The sequence below is a fragment of the Diceros bicornis genome, chromosome 29 (assembly GCF_020826845.1).
Source record: "Diceros bicornis minor isolate mBicDic1 chromosome 29, mDicBic1.mat.cur, whole genome shotgun sequence".
NCBI classification, from domain to species: domain Eukaryota; kingdom Metazoa; phylum Chordata; class Mammalia; order Perissodactyla; family Rhinocerotidae; genus Diceros; species Diceros bicornis.
In genome coordinates this window covers 4306778-4331865 of record NC_080768.1, presented here as the reverse complement: position 1 = coordinate 4331865, position 25088 = coordinate 4306778, and the positions used below count along the sequence as shown (strand labels likewise).

The following is a 25088-nucleotide window of genomic DNA, read 5'->3' as shown; positions in this document are numbered from 1 at the left end:
CAACTCAATCCTAAAATATCCTCAACAACATACTTTGGAGAAAAGTGGCTACTAGGATATTTTACATGAATAACAATATGAAAAATACAAGTCTTCTTCAGGATCCTAAAAGCATGACAGTTGATAAAGACTAGTTATTCGCAAATGCCTCAATTCAAGTTCAAGATGATATTTAGCATGCTTTGGAGTTCCAAAGAAACGTGCTTGAAAATAGATTTTCCTCCGATGTTTCCTTTTTTCCATTTGTGTTATGATTATTTTCAGCCTGGGGCAACTTAACTACCCAAGTATCATACTGAGATCAGGAACCCCTGCAGCTGACTTGACAGCACTGAGTTGTTATCTAGGACTATTTTAATGCATGTTATAAATCACAAAGAAAAGTTTCTATTTTGAAAAAAAATAGAAACAATCATGATCATGGGTTTCTAAAGTCTATTTTAGAAAATCTGTTGCCTATAAGTCTTTGCTTCATTTAAAACTCAGATTTTAGAACTTGCCTGGAGAGGAAAATAACATTATCTACATCCATACAGTGACAGAGTAATTACTATTGTGAATTAAACCACAATAACAGAATTTCCAGTAATAGAAAGAAGATACTACATTTCATGTGTTTTTGCTGCTGCATGAAAAATAACCATCAACCTTCTTACTAGTCTACTTACAGTGAAACTTAATTTACTTGTGCATTAGTGATTGTCACCTTTCATTCAGTTACTTGGTGGGCTGGGGATCAAATTATCCCTTTACTCTTGCCAGATTTTTGTAGATAAGAAAAGTCATTTACTTAATCTCTAAACCATTGCCTGGTGTTATCACCAGATAGTCTACATTGGAAGGTTTTACTAAATGACCTGAATTTGTGGTGAGGAAACAGACAAGGAGCCCTATCTCTCATAAACAAATACTCTAAACACTTGTCACTGCCCTGCCAGCTAAATCTGGGGTGACACTGTTCTCGGCCAGCTCGGCAGACATATTCATTCTCTCCTGTAGGCTGAGGGAATTGGCCCTGCTTGTCCCACTTAACAGCAATTTCCATTTTCTCCCAAAGCAGAGAGAAACAGGCTGAAAATCAGAAAGGAAGTCTCATATGTTTGTTTCAAAAGACCTTTACTGATGTTAATAAGTTAAAATAACAAGAAATATCAAACTGCATTTCACAGATATTCCTGGTCTCCAAATATAAATGAGAATGGATTTATTTCCCTCTATCATTTTTTCCAATCCCCTCTTTAGATTTTTAGGGTTCTTTTGAAGACTGCTATTAACGCAATCTCTTAATTCTTTATGATTGGAAATAGAATTGATCACTTCTTCCCTTGCCTCTCCTAATCTCCTTTCTTACTAGTTTAATTGAAAAATGATGTAAAAGAATTGACAATTCAAGCTCTTCTTGACTCAAATGAGGCTCATTTATATCTCATATCTGTATATGAAAGGAAACTTGAGACTTAGAGATTTTCTAATTCAGTCTCTTCTTTGTACTTTAGGGAATTCGACCCAGAGAACTGAGTTGAATTTTTCACTCTCAGTTCTCTAAATAGTCCTGGGACTTTCAGCATAACCTAATGTCCCTAACGTTGCAGGCTGAGTGTTTTCTAAGACAGGAAGTTTTTAATTTCAGACATCTCTCTGTTTTGTTCAGTGACTCAAATTGAGTCCTCCCCTAATATACATACACCTTGTTCATTAAATAGTACAGATGAGGACTAGATATGTGTGTTTCATTTAAGACTAAAAGAAATGCTTGAATTAGAGGGCCATGTTGAGATAATAACAAGAGAATGTCATTATACACGAGGCAGAAATTGAGCTAGTGAAATTTTTCCCAGAAGATGTGTGAGAATCCGAGGCTGTTAATCATGTGGACTTCATTTTATAACTGGGAACTGAGAAGCTGATGACCAATAGGAGTTTAGTCCTCAAGTGTAAATGTGAGGTATGACTCTTGAGTAAACAAACCACTACACTTTATTCTTTCTTCTCTGATCCACTTGTGTTTATTCAAAATTTTATTTTCCACAAATGATTGTAACCAAGCTACATGGCAAAAACTGTAATTGATGATGGCTCAGGAGCAGGGGTGTAGCACAGCCATCGATGCGGTCATTCTCCATGAGCTTATCAATTTTAAAATTCAGTGCAGCATCAGAAAGTGGTTTTATCAACCTTTTTCTGGAAACACCAACTATTTAACTTTTGTTGTTGTTGTTTTTATTGAGATATAATTGACGTATAACATTATATTAATTTCAGGTGTACAACATAATGATTTGATATTTCTATATACTGCTAAATGATCACCACAATAAGTCTAGTTAACACCCATCACCACATATAGTTCCAAATTATTTTCTTATGAAGAAAACTTTTAAGATCTACTCTCTTAGCAACTTTCAAATATACAATATAGTATTGTTAATTACAGTCACCACGCTGTACATTACATCCCAGGACTTACCTATCTTATAACTAGAGGTTTGAGCCTTCAACCCCCTTCACCCCTTTTGACAACTATTTAAGTTGTAATAGTTAAACAAACACTTTTTCACTTATTAAATTTCCCCTTTGCTCTATGCCAACTATGTGACATTCTTAAATTTGTATACGTTTCCTGTTATGGAATTTTGTGCATCAGGATGATTTTTCTCACAGTTGGAAGCAACATACCTACTTTAGCTTCAGCGTTTGCACTACCATTCACTTAGCATCACATTTTAGTTTTGTGAGACATCTCCATTAGCTCTAAAAGTCTGATTTACTGTGCAGCTTTCATCAGTTAACATCGCAAATGGTCCCTTATCTCTATGTCCATATTTCTCCTTTTATAAATGTTTAAGTTATGAGTATAATCTTCTGGTTCATTTGCAATTAGAGAGCAAGACAAATTAAATTAGTATATTCTTGCAAAACAGATCAACGCTTCTGTTAATACTCTTTATCTAGGCAACAAGTTATTTTTCTCCCTGGTCTTTTTCTGATCTAAAACTATGGAAGCCAAACTGGGATAAAACAAAGAAGAATACAATCCTGATAAAACTGAGTAACTGTGTTTAAAGGGGAAGAAAAAAACTTTCATGCTCTCGAAGTTTTAATTAGAAATCAGAAAAATAAAAATACACACAAAGTCAACTACAGACATATATTTTTTAAACTCAAGGCCACATATTTGAAAGAACTGAAGTTCCTTTTTGCCAAAGTTGTTTGTACAGCAAATCCTCACCCTCCATGGAATTTCAATATCATGCATGATTTCTTTAGAAACATCACAAAAACCAAGAAAAAATAAGGAGCAAACGCCAGGGCTTTGCTTTCTTGCCCTCAGCGAAGAGCAAGTGAAAAATTGAAAGGCCATAAAAACAGATGTAGATATGTAGGTAAAAAATCAATTACAGCAGCGAATTCATAAATGGAGATTTTGTTTCCATTGGTATTTCCATGGTTATTTAGTCAGTATCTGCTGTCTTGTTTATGCATATTCAGACAAAACGTTATCTCATCCAAGACATGAGAATGTCCGATATCAATCAAGTTCTCAACAGTCTTATGTCTAATCAGTGGGGGTGTGTGAATGGCACCCCCCCCAGAGTTGTGCAGTATACAACCTGTGTGTGGGCACATAGAACCCTCAATCTCACACCCAAAAATATTGAAATCCCAAACCCTTTTTATGTACTGATTCATATAACAGCTTTGGGTCAAAAGAGTTATTTAAGGAATGAAAATGTAACTAGAAATAGCTTTTTTCTTTCTCAAATGCCCACCTACAAGACAACTAAACAGAAGCCAGCCTTCAGTTCAGATAACCAAAGGCATTTTTGGTTTCTTTCCCAATTTCCATAGATACCCGGCTCGTTATAAAGATCAGTAAGAGCATTGTCAGGATTCAGAAACTGCCCTTTGCTTCTGTGGTACAATTTGTAAGAGTCATTCTTTTTAGAAAATAGAAGGAAGAAATGGTATGTGGTTTCTAAATTGTGGCATAATAGAACGAGCACTGATAATGACATCAAAATAACCTTGGTTCATCTCCCAGTTCTTCTGCTTTTTGGTGTGTGTGGCTTTGGGCAAATCACTTAACCTCTTTAGTTTCATCATCCGTAAAAAAGGAATGACAATGCCTGTCTATCAAGATCATTGCTGAGGATTAGGGAAAGTATGGAGAGTGCTTGCCGTATAGTAAGTATTGAATGATTCTTGCAGGTAGTAATAATGTCCTTTATCAGATACACAGTTAGCCACGTTTTTCTGCTCCCATATATGGAATGTTTAATATGTGCTGGGAGCTGTGGGTAGCTCTTGGGATAGAGGAACAGATTCTCTGATGAAGGTATCTGCCCTCATATGGCCTCTAGCCTACAGCACTTAGATCTTTAGGAAAAGATTACACAAAATAATGATGGGTTGTCAACAATGACTCTCTTTTTTCAAGTGCCCTGGCAGATATAGCAGTTGCAGCCCCCAAGGGGAGTTCAGGTCCAAGGGAAATAGGTGGCCACAGTATAGATAATGTGGTAATGGGACCTGTTACTCCACGTTCTGGTAGACTAAACATCAGTACTCAGGAATTGCTAGATTCGCTTCTGATTGAAATTGACCTAGGTACATACAGAAACAATTTCTTTTCACTCTGACGTTGTTACCACAGCACACGTGCATCCCTCCCAACCATCCATAAAATGTGCATTTATCAGAGGAGAGGCACTTAACAGGAAACAAGGTGCCACTCCCAGCCGAACTCTGAATAGGGGAAGTAGGCGGGGTGCTTTCTCAGCACCATTGTAATGGGGGCTTTATAGCAGAGCCATTATCTCCTCCAATTCTCTACCTAAAATCTCGAAGACTGAGGAAAACGCAACAGTAAATGTCAAAAATCTGCTAAAAGATGCTGCATGGTAGCATGTGAAATCAGTCCTGTAAAAGGTAACGTATATCATAGTTTCATGTGTGCAGCTACTGAGCAAAAATTTTGTTTCTCATCCAGGTAGACACTAAAACTCGATATAAAACCCAGCATCATTTTATCAAGAGGCGGGGAAAGCAGGCTAATAGAGTGTGTGAGTGTGTTTGTCTGTGTTTGTGTGTGTCTATGTGTGTGTGTCTGTGTGCGTGCATGTGTCTGTGTGTGTAAGAGAGAGATCTCACTGTTTTAGGCCCCTAGGGTGTGGATCCAACTATAAGACCAATGGCCAAGGCACCACTGAAGGCCAGTGGGTGAATAAGACCCTCCTGGAAGCCACTGAGAATCGGAGTGGCAGAATAATTTCCACAGTGATTCACATTGGGGGAAACGGGAAAACAGAGACATTAACTGAGACCTGAAACATTTCAGGAGTCTTGTGGGGCCCAGTGATCTATTTGCCCAAAAAGACAAATAGGTATAAATCTGGGCTTTTTTGTTTTTTTAAATAAATTCAAGCACAATTTATTGGAGATAATTCTTTCATATTAAATCTGTAAAATAACCCTTAAAATTCTGACTTGTCTTCCATCTCAGCTACTCATTCTGGATTGTATTAACAAAATGGAGGAAATTGTTACACATTAATTTTTCATTTTTAAGATTTATTTGCTAATTTCAATGAGGTTAAAAAAATACCTGTTCATGGTTTGTCATGCTTTGCACCTCTAAATTCAAAAATCTTCCATAACTGTAAAGGACCTCATCCACTAATATTCTCCTTTACTTCCTCTCAGATAGTTTATATTAGCTTCATGCTTCACAGGTAATAATAAATCAATGGGATTTTAGCATGACTTTTTAACATTTCAATTTCTCTTTGGAGGTAAACTCTCACTAAACATTAAAACAGAAAATAATATTAGAATTTAAAATATGTCTTGCTGATCTAGAAATTAGCCCCTACTGTTCAAGAAGGAAAGAAATGGGGTCAGAATGGTGGGGACAATGTATCTACACAGAAAGGATGGGAGGCCCCACTGCTGGTGGGGACTCGGAGCACCAGGAAGGAATCAACTGGTAGTTCCATTTTATCGTTCTTAACAAGTAACGCTGAATTGATTGTATAGCATCATGATTAAACTGTATCAATTAACATCTTAGATTTTAAATGTTATATTTAAAGGAAACTTATTTCCCTACATGGATCCACCACCATTAGCTTGATACTGATTTCTACTTCTTTTGACTTCTCATGTATTAAAGCAGGAATATGAAATAACATTATTTCAAATTTGAGGAACAACTCAATCCTACAGATCCATAATGATGAGTTTCATTGATGTGGGAATTTGATTAAAAGATAAATATCTGACATACGATTAAGAATGCTAGTCCTACAATCTACCAAGAGAGAGAATTATCTTAATTAGCAGTATATGGTATGTTTCTATGAGAAAAGTAGAATTAACTTCAGAATAATTTGTGGTGTAGAAATACAGATTTGAAGTTTCTGAAAGAAAAGACTCAGATTTAGGCGATAGCTTCTTTCAGGCAAAAAAGTGGTCTATTTGAAGAGCATCCATGTGGGATCCAGGAATCATGATAAAGTAGGGCTTTGTTTGGTTGCTTGTTTTGTGTTATTAATTTGATTTATTTAGTCATATAACCAACCTCATAATTCAAAATCTATAAAGTCAAGTAATTTGGCAATTGCAATCCTATTATTTAAAGCACCATATTGTGCTCCGAGCAACCACATGGGTAAGGCACCAAGCAGGCATGGGTGCCCACAGAGGCATCTTCTAGAAAGCAATGTCTATCCTCTAAAGGACAAACAGGCTAGAGCCAGATAAAGGATTATGTCCCACTCATTATTATTTTACGTGTAAAATTCTCTTAAAATCAGGAGACTCTCTAGTGAACTATCCTTTTTAAAAAACAATAGTTGTCTTTGTTCAGATTGCTATAGCAAAGTACCACAGACCGAGTGGCTTATTAAACAACAGACATTTATTTCTCACAGTTCTGAAGGCTGGAAGTCCAAGATTAAGTTATCAGCAGATTTGGTTTCTGGTGCCTACCCTCTTCCTGGGTCATAGACCGCTGTCCTCTCTCTGGGTTCTCACATGGGGAAAGGGGTAAAGGGCTCCCTGGGGTCTTTTCTATAACGGCACTAATCCCATCATGGGGGCTCCACCCTCGTGACCTAAACACCTCCCAAAGTCCCCACCTTCACATTGAGGACTAGATTTCAGCATATGAGTTTAAGGGGGACACAAACATTCAGTCTACAGCACCAGCAGCTATCTTTTTTCTTTCCAGCTTCTACTTCTATTCAACATGCTTTATTTAATCACTACAACAACCTTGCAAAATGGGTATTATCCTCATTTCCCATCTGTGGAAACTAAGGCTAATATCGACCAGGTGACTTTCTCAATCCCCAGTGCTCCGTGCTGGAAGTTAATCACATTTTTGTTTTGTCTGATCCAAAGCCCAGGGCTTTTTTTTTGCCTCTACACTATGCACAAATTTCTTCCAATTTGTCTCTTCAGAGTGGGTAGACATTAAGTGACTTTATTGCCATTAATGCAACAATTCTCAGTGGGTGAAAATATTACCATACTGGAATTAACTCAAATTCCCTCCCCTGGGTGCAATAGCTAAGGAAACAACATTGACATCATGTCCATGTGGTTCCAGGTCTGAATCACCTCACACAGCCTTGCCTTGTCTTGAATTACGACTCCCTTCTAGAATGAAAAACGCAGAGATGCCAAGTACAAAGGAGGATTGCGTAGGAGAAAAATTAGCTTCAGATAAAACAGGGAATATTTAATTAGCCTGAGGAGCTGGTGACAATCAGGCTGCTAAATAGGACTGAGATTATAGGATCCCTTTCCTTGGAATTAGAATGACAACACCACACTCTGAATGTACTAGATGATCACCTGGCTGGAATATGTTTAAAGTTTCTTCCAAGACCATTGCTTTATATTTTTACAGATTCTTTCCACGTGAATGTGTATACACATTTAATTTATACTACTACCACTACCTCCTCACATATACCCAACTCACCCACATGCTTCAAAAATTGAACACTGAGCACGAAACCCTATTCTAGAAATGGGAGTATAAACAAGGCAGACAGTATCCTCACTATTGTGTATTAGTTACAGAGACAGGTAAACAAATAAACAAGATATTTCCACAAAATGATAAATTCTACATGGAAATATAACAGAGTGTAGAACAGTGAGTAATGATGGAGGGGGTTGGTGATCCAGACACCAGTGTCTGGGAAGAGCAGCTTGCACTGTGACCTACATGAGGAGATGTCAGGTACGGGATGATCTGGGGAAAGAGTATTCAGGGCTGATGGATTAGCATGTGCAAAGGCCCTGAGGTGGGGACCAGCTTGGCATGTTTGAGGAAAGGAAAGAAGTTAAGATCACCAAACCTGCCTGTGGTCGTGATTACAAACTTTAATGGAATGAAGAAAGATTGTACTCTTTATATTTACACAGTCCAGTGAAAAACCCATTTTCTTTTATAAGCATAGAAATTGGGTGTTTGTGGTTCATTTAATGTAAGGGCTACCTGCATGACCTTGCTCATGGGCAGTGGAGTTATTAGGGAGGAACTGGTTCCTTGGCCCCGTCTCAGGCTCTTGTGCCTCTGGCTTTTCTAGTTTTCTTCTTTGCTCATGTTCTGAGTAATCTCCCCTAAGTGTTTGGGATTTCAACTGAACCAAGCACCCTAGGGCTGTCAGCTGCAGTAGTTGATATTCAGCTGCTCTTGGTGCGCTGAGAAATACAATGCTTTCAAAACTTCCTCCAGGGCATGCTGTTCCTAGAAAATGCCTGAAGCCTTTAATTTTCAAACACCTGAATCAAAGTCCTAGGAAGGACATTTTAAGTCATGATCCTTCTGCAATTAATCATTTTCCAAATAATGCAGACCCTGAAATAACTGATGAAACTGTAGAAGATAATGCAGAGCTGAGTTTAATGCATATTTGATTTGTTTACCGCTTCAAAAAGTGCTTATCTGATCAGGGAACCTTGCACTTCCATCAGTGAAATTTGAGGGCTCCAGATACTGGAAATTCTGGATCCACTTAGAAGTATGTCATCCTCCTTACTCATTAAAGAAAATGAAACTTTCAAGTGGAGATCACAGAGGGCCATTTTCTTTTACTCAAGAGTTAACTACATAGTTACATCCAGTAGGAGTAGGCGATTTTCAGTCCCATAACAAACCTACAGACATGTGGAATAGTATTTCATAGAAATGTGAAAATAAGAGAAGTGTGGAGGTCAAAAAACTGGTTGTAAGGAAGTAAAGTTTCAATTGTATAGAAATTTACATAATATATGAAAAATATAAATTGTTCTTTTCCCAGAATGGGTACAGGGAATGAATGGAGACCACCACCAAGTATAATAAACGGCTTTTTAAAAAAATTTTCCTGAATTGCATCGTTTTCAAAATAAACCAGTGTGGTAATCTGGACTTGTTGCAAACAGGTTATAAACCTGTTTATTTTTTATGTCTGTCTCCAATGAGAGATACAAGTATGATGATAATGTAGCTTCTTTATTTACGTGTAAATCTATTCACTCTGTTAAATGATCTCAGGCCAGAGACTTGGAAGATGACTATATATTTCCCACACCTTCTCATCTCCAGATCATTCCTCTGCAGTCCTGGCAATCATTTGTCATGTGACTTGTTTCCTTGTTGGAAGAATTCAGTAGAGTATCTTTTCCTTGCATGGCTTTTTTCCCATACTGAACTATATAGACCACATCTTTCTGGAGTCACTGAACCAAATCATATGTCAAAACATCCCATATGGCAAAATGTTTGCTCTCAGCAAGGAGTTTTATGGAGCAAATGCATTACCTTATCATAAATCTTCATCTGAATAAATATAACAGCTAGCAAAGCGAAACCTGAGCTATTACCTATCTGAAGGGCTATGCACAAATTAAGGAGATAGCCTCTGCCAAGTGCTTGCACGTGAGTGTTCAAACATTATATCCACCTCCGTCACTCTCTAAGAAAGGGTCACCAGGTCCAGAACTGAGGGAAACAACCATTTCAACCACTCGTGGAATCTAGGAAGGCATTTGTTCATATATACGTTCATTCATCAAACACTCACAGTGACCCAGGATAAGTCACAGATGAATCATCTCAGCAAATACTTTCTTCTAGGAATTGAAAGGTGCATGCTAAGCACTGGTACAAATTAGACAGCAAGAGCTTAGGAGAGGTACAGACCCCAGTGAGTGAGGCTTCAGAGCAGAGAGGTATTCCACTTCAGAAATGACACGGGCATAATGCCATTGTCTCAGTTGAGTGTTTCCAAGACTTACTTGCAAAGCACAGTGAACCCTGCCTTTCCCGGAATGTGTTCCCGGCTTCCAAGTGTGGCACCGCTGTCCAGCCATCATTAGCAATCCTGCTCTCCAGGACTCGGGGATTTTTCGTGTGGTCTTCTTGCTGAGGCAGGGTGATCTAGTGTAACTTCTCAGAATAAAGTGCAGCATCAACAAACAAACAAGACACATCCTACATCCAGTTCTTACTGGCTCTTGTTCACTCTGAGGACTGGCAAATTTATCATCCAAAAACCAATTGCTCACATATTTTACATCAGGTAATCTAACCCCATTAATGTGTAGATTAGAAAAGCACTCAGTTGGGAGATAGCAATAATTATCTTTGGTAATGGGATTGTGAGTGATTTTTATATTTTTAAACGCTACTTTATATTTTCTTTTTCTGCTATGAGCATAGATTAGTTTTAAGGAAGGGCTGAGTTAGAGTTCCCAAATATCTAGAGTGTTCCTAATGTCTGTACCATGTCATTATTTTATCTTGTGATCTAAGCTGTTCATTGTGATGTCTGTGGGGATTTGATGAGCATCCTTGCGGCAGAGGATGGGTTGCGTTTTCTGAGCCAATTGTCTCTGGTGACACAGCTGTGCTTTGGTGGGATAAACACCAGGCTTTGGTGTCAGAAGACCCTGCTTCATTTCTGGGAGACTTGGGACCACTCACTCCAAGTCCACCTGCATTTCCACATCTATAAAATCATGCGGTGGGACTGCTCTCCTGGCCAACTACAGTTATGTGTGAAAATGTATTTTGAAAACAGTGCCTCACTTCAAAAATATAAGACAGAATTAAAATGACTGCTGGTAAACCCTCTGTATTTGAAGTTGTGCTGTTAAGGACCTATAAATTGGGCAGGGATCTTTTAAATTAACTCTATGAGTCCCTATACTGAACATTCTGTTGATTACTTCAGATATGAGCCAAGTATTTCATGAGGTATAATTTAACTACAAGATGATTTAAATACCAATTTCTCTTTTCCTCCAGCTTTATTGAGATATAATTGATATATAACATTGTCAAATCTCAATTTCTTAAAATTATAGCATGTGTTGAAATTTTTCTGATAGTACTTTGTTAGAATTACAGCAAGTGAAATCTTACCCGTGTGTACAATTCTGTGTGTATGTTTCTGTGTGATGTGTATTTATGGTATATATGCAATTTATATGTATGGATACATATATACTTCGTTTTTCTCCCACGGGCATTAATGTTTGATTTCAAAGTAACTTCCAGCATCAATACTTGAAGAAAGGACACCATTAGACATTTTTTGGAAGAACCGTAATAACTGAGTTTTCAATCCTGTAACAAACAACACAATTTTCACTAAAGGATTAAAACGATCACTGAAACACTGCAGATTACTTCATTGCCCTTAGGAAATATAATTTACAAATGTACTGACAATAGATTCCTGTTGAGCAACATGTTAATATGATCATATTTACAGTATTTAAAAGTTTGTCCATTACAATTGTTTTGCAGTAAAAATACTGTACTTATTTCAAGCTGTGTTTAAGGCCAACATTGAAATCAAACATAGATGTAAACTATTTAAAAAGAAAATATTTCTGGAATATTTGAGAGTTCTCTGCAGCAAGCAAGTGCCATTTAAAGGATAAGAACTGAGGGGAAAAATCATATAAGGGAGATGGATGAAAAGCTTTGCTGGAACTTTTGAGGAAAAACCCCAACCTCGGCTTTGCTGGTGGTGGGGTGATAGGCAATCCTGTACTCTATCTCTATGTGAAAGTGCATGTAAATTTTGAAAATGTAGACAGATATCGTATATAATCCATATACGTCCAACAATGGCATTATTTTATTCAACTAAAAGTACTTCTTAACATTGAAGCAATTTTTATTTCAGATATACATAACATGATACCAGAATTAAGTTCCAGTGCCAATGAAGAATATAAGCTATAAGTTATGTGTGTTCATTAATCATAAATTTAGTTTAATTATAAATGGTGTCAGCCATTATTTTTGTGAATGTGTTAGGAAGCATGAACCTTATATAGATCCCAATGATGCTGAGATCTGCAGCTTTAAAGTAATTATTATTAAGAAGGCATCATTCAATTCAATATTAGTATAGATTGTGAATTAATACTGCTTATTCTGAGGAACTGTAGTCAATACCATTGTCGTACTATTGCTTAGACAAATAAGTATTTTCATGTGGCTCTTTTTTTTTTAAAGTAGAAGTCAAGATATTTTCATATCTGTCTGTATATGACAGACATTCAGTCTGGAGATACTGACTAAATTGCTGGCAAATTCACATTTCCCTAGTTGGGTGGAGTGAAGAAAAGTTGCAAAGTGAGGGTGTTGCTTCTACAAAGAAAGACCAAAGAAATTAGTTTTTTTTTTTTTTCCTGCTTTAGCACAAAATGCAAAATGCTATTTCCTTACACCTCCAGGGCAGGCCCTGGACCAGGGGAGAAAGTGGTGAGGCTGTACAGTGATTTCCACTGTAGGATCCATGTGTCACTTTCCAATTTTGGAAAAATCTCCCTCTGATTCTGAGTCTCCAGCTGCCTCTAATCATTGTGTTTCTATCGTGTTGCCCTTTTCGTTTTGATTTGTGAGGTTTATTCATTGTATGATAGGTCATTTGCTGAATATATGTATTGCAAATACACCCTATTTTTTGGATTTCCTTTTTCCTGTTATGATTATTACTTTTTGTGTGCTGTTTAAGAAATCTTTGCTTTACACACAGTTATAAAGACTATTTTTTATGTTGTTTCCTTCCGGAAGCGTTATTGTTTTACATTTTACATTTCAGTCTGCAATTCATCTGGAATTGATGTTTGCACCTATTACGTGGGAGGGATCAAGATTTATTTTTCCCATTTGGATATCTAATTGGCCCGGCACCATCCATTGGAAAGACCATCATTTTTCCAGTGCACTGCAGTACCATCTTCATGATAAATCTAGTGTCTATATCACTGTAAATTTGTTTGGGGACTTTCTATTCTGTTCCATTGGCTATTTATCCAGGTTTGCACCCATTAAATACTGTCTGATTACTGTAGCTTTATAAAAGATGTGATGTTAAGTAGAATAACATCTCCAGTTTGGTTCTTCTTCTAAATTGTCTTGAGTATTCTTGGTGCAGACCAACTTCATCAGAATCTATCTCAGGCGTAGATACTTTAAAAACTCCTCACTTGATTGCAACATGCAGCCAAGCTTGAGTTGCTTGTCTAAGAACTTTTGAGCAATTCCCTAAGTTTCTAGCAGGGCCTGTGGAAAAGTCTATCTGCTGATCAAATGTGATTCATTCTGCAAAAGGCACTGTACTAATTTGTACCCAAATGCAGCCTAACTGTTATTCCTTGGAGAAAATCTTAATATCTGATAATCTGGTTCACCATGATGGATCTATAATAGTAACTACTTTCCAGCTGACACTTTTTCTGTTGAATTTACTTTTCTTTCCTCCAATTTATAATCAAGTCTTCACTTTTTGATTTACTGTGAAGCACGAATTGCTAGATAAACCAGAAAAGCTATTTTCTTTAAAGACCTTTCAAAACCCCACAATTTTAATATCTACTTGTTACAGTGTTATTGTTAGATTTAAATTTTGTGGAAAATGGTCTTCTTATTAGTTCTTTGGTTTTAAACTCATAAATCCCTTTCATTAAATCTTTTTTTATTAAGATTTAGCAAACTCCCACAAGCATTTGGTAATATTACTGTGAAAGGTTTGAGCTCACTGAGAGCTACTATTGTGAATTTTTTTTTAAGTGCAAAATGTAGTTGGAAATAATTTTCTGTTTTCAGTTCAACAACAAAAGCTGGGATAATACTTGTGTTCAAGTACTTATACTACATCCAATAATCTGAGTATGCCCTGGTCCCTCCAAAACTTTCTTAATATTCCTAGTGTCAAAACATTTAAATACATTTAAACATATTGGTGGGAAATGGCCAGATTAAGAAGGAATGAAAGACTGCAGTTTTCAAAGGGCTACTTAATAGCTAACCTCAGACAAACTGAATGTTGCAACAATTTGATAGGAGTATTTTGTTCCCTGACATGACAGTGATATTTACAGTTAAAATGATTAAGGTGTGTTCACTGAGTCAGATTAAATAATATATCTGTCCTGCTCTTAGCCTCTGCTCTTATTCATTCAGTCTGGTTGACTCACCAGAGCCACGGCAGGCACACTGTGAGACGTAACCACTGAAAACATTTAAAGAAGGCAGGGACCAAAATAGCTTGTCACTGAGAGCCTATCTACAGGAAGGAGTGACAGTTCCTGGGAAGGGGAGGCAGGAGAAACAGTAAGTAGGGAATCATGGAGCCTAAGTAGGTGAATGAAGGATGAGGAGTGGTGGAAAGGGGATAGATTGGTGAGGTTGGGAAGGGAGGGATTTTAGAGTTTGTCTAGTGGTTGGAATGCAATTGGTGAGTTAGGTGCATGGCTGTTACTAATCCCCCAGAAACTTTTCTTTCAGCAGGAGAGCCTTGTAGAAATCCTAGAGCTGCAGTTTACAGAAAAGGTCTTGTTTTTTGGAGCTGCCTTTGAGATCTGACAATTCACAGAGAAGCCCAATGTTAGAGTCAATACCACACAATCTTGAGGAGCCAATGCAGCCTGGAACCAGCTCTTGGGGACCTTTCACAACCCGCTCAGTGGCTGAAGGTGGCTTTATGGTGCTCAACAGCTCCTCTCGTCTTTTCCCCATTATCATGTTATTTGAATTCTGCACTCGATTCCACCATGATGCGGGGCGGGCACTTCCCGACACCAAAAACAAGCAACGCTTGGGACACCAGCTGGGTGTCCTACAATTCACCTCAATTCTGACACTATCTACCCAGAAATAGCATCAGATTCTACACATGTAAAGGGCTCAGCTCTCCACTTCAGATGCCAATTGCAAGCCCATGGTGTTACCTGTGCTTATGACTTACAGGCTACAGATTGGAGGTGTTACCTAACCAGTCTCATTTTCCCCTCTGCACAGTATGCCCGCCACCGATATGACACGCTTTGCAGCAGAGAAAGGGTTTATTGACAAGGCAGCCAAGCAAGGAGATGGGAGTACAATTCTCAAATCTGCCTTGCCAAAAATGGGGATTAGGGATATTTATGGGATAAAGGGGCAGGGTAGTCTGAAATGTGGGGATAGATGATTAGAGGTAAGGAGAAATGAGGTAACTGATGATCTGCACAAGTGTAGTCAAGTTTCATGGCTCCTCATAGGACACATCTTCACAAAATGGTGGTGTTAGTATGAACTGAGGGTGGAGTTTTCAGCCCCGTGACGTCAAAGGGTCACCTATTGGACGTTCACACACACCCAGTTGATGAGTTGGTGGTCTCAACTGGCTTGAACTGGACAAGGGGTTGACTCTCAATTTCTGAAATACAACTTAAGCACCCATTACCACGGAGACCCAAGCTTCAGAGATGTTATCTGTAAGGAACCTAGAGGGAGTCTGATAATATATTGCTTATCTACATGACTTTTAAGACTAATCCTTAATGGTTATCTGGCCACTGGTTTCAGAGGTTCCAAAGGCCTCCTGCAACTCAGGATGCCAATCACAAATCCTTGTTGTTACCTGTACTTCTAACCAAATGGCTATAAATCAGAGGTTCCCACAACCCTTTCCTTGGGTTCAATTAATTTGTTAGAGTGGCTTGTAGAACTCAGAAAACCCATTTACTCACTAGATTACTGGTTTATTACAAGGGATATTAAAGGCTACAAAGCAACAGCCAGATGAAGAGATGCATAGGGCAAGGTATGGGGAAAGGTTGCCACTCTCTCAGCACCTCCACATGTTCACCAACCTGGAAGCTCTCCAAAGCCATCCTCTTGGGACTTTATGAAGGCTTCATTACACAGCCATGATTGATTAAATCATTGGCCATTGGTGACTGATTCAACCTCTAGACTCTCTCCCTACCCTGCCCCTCTGGTGGGGTGGGAATGAAAGTTCCAACCTTTTAATCACACGGTTGGTTCTTCAGGCAACTGGCTCCCATCCTTAGGTTTTGTCCAAAAGTTACCTCATTAACATAACAAAATACACCCTTTTTTGCTCTGATCACTTAAGAAATTCCAAGGGTTTTAGGAGCTCTGTGCCAAAGGGGACACAGACTCAATATATATTTCTTATTATGAATCACAACATCACACATAATGATCTTGAACATGAAGAGCAATCCTAATTCCACCTCTAAGGGAAGTTAGAATGAAAGTTGAGCAAAGTGTAGGATATACTGCAAACATGCTTAAGGAAGCCTAAAACATGTCTTGCCCATTCCCAAATCTAAGCCTTTTCTTAAATGGCACCCATCATTTAGATATACATCTCCCTTCTCCTCCATCCAGTTAATCTCACCCAAGTAAATAAGAAGACATTGACAGAGAGGAGGCCCCTTATTTTACTGGGCTGCTCCTTAATTTGGGCATAATATAATTTCTCTTGTTTTACACTTCTTATTTTCAACTGATAAGATTCCTTGGTCTTGTTTTATTCTTTGGCTTTGTGGGACTTTAGCCAGTGTAGGTGCAAATCGATAGTTTGAATATTGAGCATGGTTTTCCCTAGCTATTCATGTTACTTCAGTTTGCAGTCATTTGAATATATTAATACACGTGTGCATATGTGTATATAGTTTTATAATGGTTAGTTTATCTGTCACTTTAGTTTCCCCCAACAAGAAACTTATGGGCAGAGTGTTTCAGCATGATACTATACAGATAATTAGCACCAAATTTGTTTCCCAAATATGGCAGTCTGATATTGATGAAGCTGTCTTTGAAAATGACGGAAAAAATTGTCCCCAAATTTCTCATATGAGTTCTCAAATGTTGTATATTTTCCTTTTTTTGTTGTTGTTATTCTCTCTCTTTTAGCACTGGAGAACATTGTTGCAATTTACCATTCAATATTTGTGCATGAAGGATCACAAAATAAGTCATTATAAAAATTGGCCAAAATACTTGGAAAATTTTTAAAATTACAGATTAAAGACAGGCTAAAATAATACAGTGTGTTTTATGTGTTTTCTTTTTCAGGTCAGAACTGTGGAGGCTTAGTCCAGGGTCCCAATGGCACCATCGAGAGCCCAGGGTTTCCACACGGTTATCCAAACTACGCTAACTGCACCTGGATCATTATCACGGGAGAACGCAATCGGATACAATTGTCATTTCATACCTTTGCTCTTGAAGAAGATTTTGATATTTTATCAGTTTACGATGGACAGCTCCAACAGGGGAATTTGAAAGTGAGGTAAAGTATTCGCTCTTCATATTCTATGCTACCTAACATGGATTAGGTAGCACTGTTTGACTTACTGACGTTCTGAAACTTAATTAGAATTAATATTTGAATTTAATTATCAGAAAATAAAATTTTAGTTGCTGTAAAGAAAAAGTAAAGACCATAGATTTGTGCAGAATTTTTTCGCTACTTAAAAACATAACTTCTTATGGAAAGCAATCATTGGCTTCATTTATGGACATCAAATTGTTCAAGATCTGTAAAACAGTGTTGTCAAGGTAATTTAAGTAAAGTTAAAATACACCATTGATTTTAAGCAACTGTGGATTTGAGAGAAATGCATGAGTACAGTTTAGGGAACAACAAAAGAAACTATATTGTCAGAGAATATATTCAATAAAAAGAACATTGGAGGTGAGGGGCTAAAAATGTGAAAGAATAAAACACTCTTTGGAGAATTTTTGGTTTACGTGATCATAACATATTCTATTCCCCGTTAGTTTTCTCTTTTGATGTGATTTTTACCATGAGGAAAGAAAAGTATCTCCTGGGATAATTTTAAGTTATTTTTTTTCATTTATCAATAGGAAAAAAAACTGTACCTGTACAACTATATCCACTTTTTTCTAACTTGGCAAAGGGACAGCAATATCCCTTTCAGAGAAATTAGATTTTCTTAACTAAATTGATGAACATATTTAAATATATACATATAAGGCAAATAAAAATTTTTTCTCTGGTTTTAAAATTCTGCATTAATTAGAAATTAACTTTGTTGTCTATGTAAAGTCTTATAGAAAAATTGACAGTAGGGAGAAGGAATTGTACCACTAGGGTAAATAAAATGGTATTGATGCTAATGTTAGCAGTAATACACAACAATCATATACCTTATTCATGATTTTGTGGATTGAGAAAAAAACTCTACAAAAATATATAATTGTATTTCTACATCCAGTTAATATATTAATATATATTAACTATATAGTTAATATGTTAAATATATAATATTAATATATTTAAAATATATTTTATTTTCATAACACCTTCTAGTTTTTCTTGGGTCATCTACAATGTCTGTTGTCTGTTTTTAGAAACACTTTTCCACTGCCCCTTTCTGTCCTGTATTGCACACAGCTATCTCCTTTCTGAATCAGTTAGGTAGACTTTCTTTCTCCTTGTCTCACAGGTATGGTCCTGCATCTGGATGCCTGAACAGAGTATCTACACATACAATCCTTGCTAATTTGATGCAAGATTTCTTATCCTCTTTCCTGTTCTTCTAAACATTAGTTATTAGTTTTTATTCCAAATTATTAATGCTACTAAGGAATAGTGTTATGTGGTAATAACACTATGTTATGTGGTAATAAGAGAAAGAATTATAATCAAAATTATAATCAAAACTGCGAAGAGGTATGGCAAAAAATGAAATAGGGAATCCAGTTTATTCAAATATAAAGGCTTATGACTTTGTGTTAAAAGTTATTTTTTCTCTCCCCATTAAAAAAAATGCCTAGTTAATATGTACTCTTAAAAAATACTTCTGTGTCGATATTTTCATTTCCTATAGTTCTATTATAATTCCTATAATTCTGTCCTATTCTAAAGGAAACCTGAATTAAATGTTAATTTGATCAACTACTTGTCTTTCAACAATTTACTATCTTCTTATGTTCTTCTGGTGATACTATGATCACTTTACATGTTAATAACTGAAAAGTTTACAAAACTTTGCCAATATTCAAATATTGAATATTTTCAATGTTATAACAGGATCAGCAGTGGAAATATTAAGGTTAGGACAATGAGATTCATCGTATTTTATTTCGAGGTTCCAGTGAACAGCATACAAATTGACGTTTGTGCCTCAGAGAGCTTTATAAATATTGCTGAGTTATATATACGACATCATGATTCTTCTACTCACTTTTGATATTTTTACCAGAGAAAGCAATGAAGGCTGATAAGAAAGACTTCTCAGGTTCACATAAATTATTCAGTTACCTACAATTTTTTATTTGAGACAGAAAACAAATATGTCATATCTCTGCCTGTTTTTTGTCCTTAACGAAGATTATTTTGTTTCTATATTAAATTGTATAATTCCTCCTCCTATCTCCACACATAAAAATACCTTTTTGAGCATGAGCATCTCTAGTAAACGTGATCCTGATATTCAAGGAACTCTACAGTCTGACTCCAAACTACATTTCTGGCCTTCGGTCTCTTCCATTGTTTCCTTTTCTGTCTCAGTCTGTTTGGACTGTAACAACAGAATACCATAGACTATGTGGCCTACAAACACCAGATATTTATTTCTCATAGTTCTGAGGCTGAAAGTCCAGGATCAAGGTGCTGGCAAATGTGGTGTCTAACGAGGACCTGCTTCTTGGTTCATAGATGGCCGTCATCTGGCTGTGTTCTCACCCGGCAGAAGGGGTAAGGGAGCTCTGGGGTCTGTTATAAGGGTATTAATCCCATTCATGATGGCTCTACCCTCCTTACCTAATCCCCTTCCCAAAGCATCTCCTCCCTTCAAATCCATCACATTGGGGGTTAAGATTCCAACATATGAATTTGGCGAGGGGGTGGGGCACAGACATTCAGTCTATAGCACTATGGGAGTTTTCTTATTTAGTTGAAAGGACCTGTGAGTTATTCCTTGATCTGACCTTAGATGAGAATATGTTTGTCATCTCTACTTCCTCGTCCTCCCTCTGCCCGCCTAAATGATACTCAACTTTCAAAATCCATTTCACGTTGTATTTATTTCAGAAAATTTTCCCTGTGTGCCCTAGTTATAAAACAACAACCAAAGAAAGTTTCTTTATTCCTAAACTCCTTTATCACTTACCACTAAACCTAGACCTTGAAGCATGTGCTCCTTTGAAATCATGCCGGCTCTAAACTAGCCTCTTGTTGGGGTTTGTATATCTCTGTGTTCTAGCATGTTAAACAGAACATACATCCACTGAGAGCAAGAAATGTGGCGTGAGTGTGTCTTCTCTAGAGATGACAGATATGTTGACTTTAAAATAGTCAATAAATCTTTGTGGGGTGATTTTGATTTAAAATATTCCTGATTCAGGGCCACTCCTCACTGTCCTCTGTGTATATAACCCAACATGACCTAATGTAACTCTCTCCTCTGGATGAATATGAGTTAATTGTCCAACATAGTCACTGTTTTCCAGTAGATGTTCTCTGAATTTGAAGTAAGGTTTATTTGTCCCCAAATCAGAAAATAATTGAAGTTGACATCAATTTCAAATTGTGATAACATTATGATATCAAACTTTGAAAAGAAATCCCATTATAACCTCAAAAAGGGAATAAAAGTGAATCTATGAAGGAAAACTGTGCCATGCAAATGTGGAAAATCAGTATGTATTACCCCATGATTATTGTAGAGTACAAGGCCTAGGAAAATCACTTTCACAGTTATCTTGAGTCTCTCTCCCTCTCTAACTTTTACAAGATTACCCCTAATTTTCTGCAATGATGGTAATGAAGAAGTTTGAGATGATAGTGATAGGGCCATTAAAATCAGGAAATCATGAATAAGTATTGCTAAAATATCACAGTTTTTTCCAATTATTTTCTAAACTGTAACAATGTATTGGAATGCATTAAACACTAATGAAGCAACTTATATAATATTTAGTACGTGTGATGATGTTTAGAACTTGAGAACTTTTAAGGGCTAGCAAGGGATTTCAATTGCATTCGGACTATATTAGAATAGAGATCCAGCAATGTCCAAACTCTGCCTTCCTGTACTCCATTGTCAGTATGAGGTCCTGAGGGAGCCATTCACAGATCAATAGTGGGATAAAAATCAAAGCATCATTTTATTTTTAGCCTGGCTGGTGACTAATGCCCCAATTAAGACTCTGATAAATGTAGGGTAAAGTGTGTACAAAAGCTTCCATAGGGACTGGAGTTTCATACTAATACCAAACACATATCTTGACATATCATTGTGTTTGACCAACCACAAGGTTGGGGACTGGAAGGAATAACCAGCATGACAAGATAGGCCCATGGGGAGGGAAGGCCCCAGGAAATGGGCCTTGCTGACTGAGCAAGGAAGGGTTAGAAGATCCCTCTCTACAGAGGTGATGTTTCAGGCTGTCCAAGCCCAGTAGCACAACCAGTGCTTAGGTATCTGATTAAACATGTTCTCATGACTTAGCGAGGAACTTAAGAGTTGTTGAGGGGGACAGTGGTTGTGTTTGGTCCTCTCATATAAACCTATCACATTGCCATAATTATGTGAATTTGTTAACCATGTTCATTATTCTATATACATATTTTAAGATAATGAAATAAAAAATAATTTTGTTTAATACATCTTCCAAATTTCCTTTCTCAACATATGCTTGAAATTATATCAGTGTTTCTCAACCAGGGGTGATTTTATGCCCCTGGGGACATTTGGCAATGTCTGGAGACACTGTTGGTTGTCACCATTGGGTGGGGGCGCTGCAGGAATGTGGCAGGTACAGTACAGAGATGTGGATAAATGTCCTACAAGGCACAAGACAGCCCTACATGACAAAGAATTGTCTGCCACAAATGTCAATAATGCCGAGGATGAAAACCCCTGATTGATAGCAATAAACCATCTATAAAAACCATCTATAGGGTCGGCGTCGTGGCTTAGCGGTTAAGTGCGCGTGCTCCATTGCTGGCGGCCCGGGTTCGGATCCCAGGCGCGCACCGACTCACCGCTTCTCCGGCCATGCTGAGGCTGCGTCCCACATACAGCAACTAAAAGGATGTGCAGCTATGACATACAACTATCTACTGTGGCTTTGGGGGAAAAATAAATAAATAAATAAATAAAGTATTAAAAGCCACCTATAGCTATAGCCATCTCTATCTGTTCCTACACCTGTATCTCTTTACATTGTTTTTCTTTTCAAGGACCCAAGCTGAAAGAGATAGAATAGAACTTGTTGAGACCCGGAGATAGTTACATCTCTGCTGTGCAGAGGCAGCCAGGCAGATGGACTAATTGAAGTGAACAGAAATGATGGTGTCGTAGAATTGTGTCAGCAAGGAAATGGAATTTCCACAGTATTAAGCATAATCAAATTTCACCAATAATCATTTTTACATTCTCTCTCAAAAGGAAATGAAATTATTTTTTTTAGTCCTTGATTTCTGGGAAAAGGAACATAAACTGTCAAAAAGTCAGTAAGATATTAATTGACTTTTATTATTCTTCATGGTAGTGAATCTGTAAAAATAGTCTGTTAAAATGGCTTACTGGGAAGCTATCCGTACTAATAAGTAATAAGGAGCTATAAATAATCACATTCCTTAGAATTTCCAAGACTGTAAATGAACTTTATATGGATAACCAGATTTGTAGTTGAATGTTTGTAAGATTTACTTTTCTCCCATTCCTCCTTTTAAGTGTTTGAATAGCAAAACCTGTGCTGACTTATCCTTCTATCTTCCCCAACAGCTAAGTACTTAGAACACATTAACCAAATGCATTTCAATTGAATAAATGTACATTCATTGTTTACAAAATAATTTTTAAAGCAATGAATGTTATATACAAAAATATGTTAGTTATACACTTTTAATTCACAAAATTAAAGAAATAGCTTATTACTTAGTACCTGAAACAGTTCTTTCTTTTACTATAATAAACAGAATCACCCTCCTTTCGCATATAAGTATGATTCACTTTGTATCTGAAAGTACTAAAAAAAAAAAAAAACCAAAAAGGTAAATATTTATCTTAGAAGGATTCTTGTTTCAAACTTTTTAAATGTTACTGTTATTCTGGAGTTATTTTGATATTTAGGCATTTTATGAGTTTGTACAGCCAATAGTATGATAAAAATTATATAAGCAATTAAGAGTATTTATTGTCCAAAGCCTTTAAATTTAGAAAATTCTTTCAAATAATGCTTCCAGGAACAGAAATATTGGCCCCTCTTTCCAAAACCTCAATTTTTTTCTGGCTTACCTTTCCCCTTGCTTACCTCTTAGAACGTGAAGTGTTAACTAAAGCAGAATTCAGAAATCTGCTCACAGCTTCCAAGTATGTAGGTATAAGTGAATAAAGTCTTCAAATCTTTTCTTTGGGGGCATCCTTGCCCTGGATGGTGCCGCAGGCTGGTGAAGGTCTTTCCATGAATGGAGAGTAAAGCTTGCTTGTGTGAACTTCCTCAGAATGGAGCTGGTGCCGCGTCCTCCTAACCTCGCCTCTGAGGTCGCTGACTCTATTCGGATTTCCCTGGCTTCATGCCCTGAGCCCAGATTTGTTGGCCTCTGTTCCACAATCACTTTAAGATCATACAATTTTCTCTCTGAACCTTATTCTCAGCACAACTTCTCAAGCTCAAAGATTGTATTGATCCCACACTAAACCCTCAAACAGAAGCTATAGGATTATGACTCTTGTTTGACTGTTACTTACTACCACAGACTTTATAACCAACATCTGTTACTTTTTCCTTTAGAAATCACTAGATTAACAACAAAATTTGTGTGGCTGACTCCCTGCTTCAAGGAAACAGTTGCCCAATGAATGCCCGTGGTGTACGTTCAATTTGAGAGTGAGAATTGGAGAGGGAGCAGGAAAGAAGGCAAAGAAATGCTTCGTAGAACCTGTAATCTTTCAGCCCAAAGAGGAAAATTGAGCTACATAAAACCTGGGCCTCCTGAAAGTTTCTAAAATTGTCTTCCTAAGGGAGCTAGCTTCTCAGTTTGTCACAGGCTCTAGATGGACCTTCCATGGCTTTTTCTCTGCTCATAATATCAATTCATACAGGTCCATGATCATCCCATCTAAAATGTACCAAGCTTGTCTTGAATATGATACAGATGCATTAATCAAAATATTTTCTTGCTTTGGTTTAATGGTTTTCACACTTTATGTACCAATGCATCAGAAAATAGTTTTTAGATTAGATATTTCTAAAAAGCAAATGTTTGATATGTGTGGTGCTTTTTTTTTTTTTAATCTAGTATAGTTAGGCAAATGCTATCTTTGAAAAATGATAGTGGAGGTGGGAAGGAAGTGGTACATAATTTACAATGGTGGAGTAGTTGAGAGTATTTGCTATTATCAAATTCATAAATTTATCCTCATTAAAATCAGAAACACCATCAAAGAGTGGACTACTTTCAAATGCGATGTATGTTGCTCACATAGGGATGGTGAAAGGATCATTTAAGCTTTACATTGGAACTGTACCCTTCATATGAGACTCTACTATAAAGCATAATAAATATATTTCATGATTTAGGAGAAAATACTATGCATATCTTTTGTAAATAAACAATACTTGATGGATAAGTTATTCTCTACAAACTTTGCGTGTTAGTGGCTCCTGCATTGCTGCATCGAATGCATATTCTAAATAACAGGTTTTTGCACATTTTCATTCAAAATACAAAGCCAAAGGCACAGCTTTTTTGAGAGAAGCTACCAGCTCAATGCCAAAAAAGGGCATAGTTGAA

The 25088-nt window shown here is 37.0% G+C and overlaps 1 protein-coding gene across 1 annotated transcript in view; it reads left to right on the top strand.

Annotated features, from left to right (window-relative positions):
* Positions 1-16519: 16519 nt before the first annotated feature.
* CSMD1 (CUB and Sushi multiple domains 1) overlaps positions 16520-25088 on the top strand; it is a 1554536-nt gene continuing 1545967 nt past the window's right edge. The window contains exons 1-2 of the mRNA XM_058524846.1: positions 16520-16553; positions 17390-17606. Of these exons, the coding sequence (XP_058380829.1) occupies positions 16520-16553; positions 17390-17606 (251 nt within the window). The remainder of the gene's footprint in view (positions 16554-17389; positions 17607-25088) is intronic.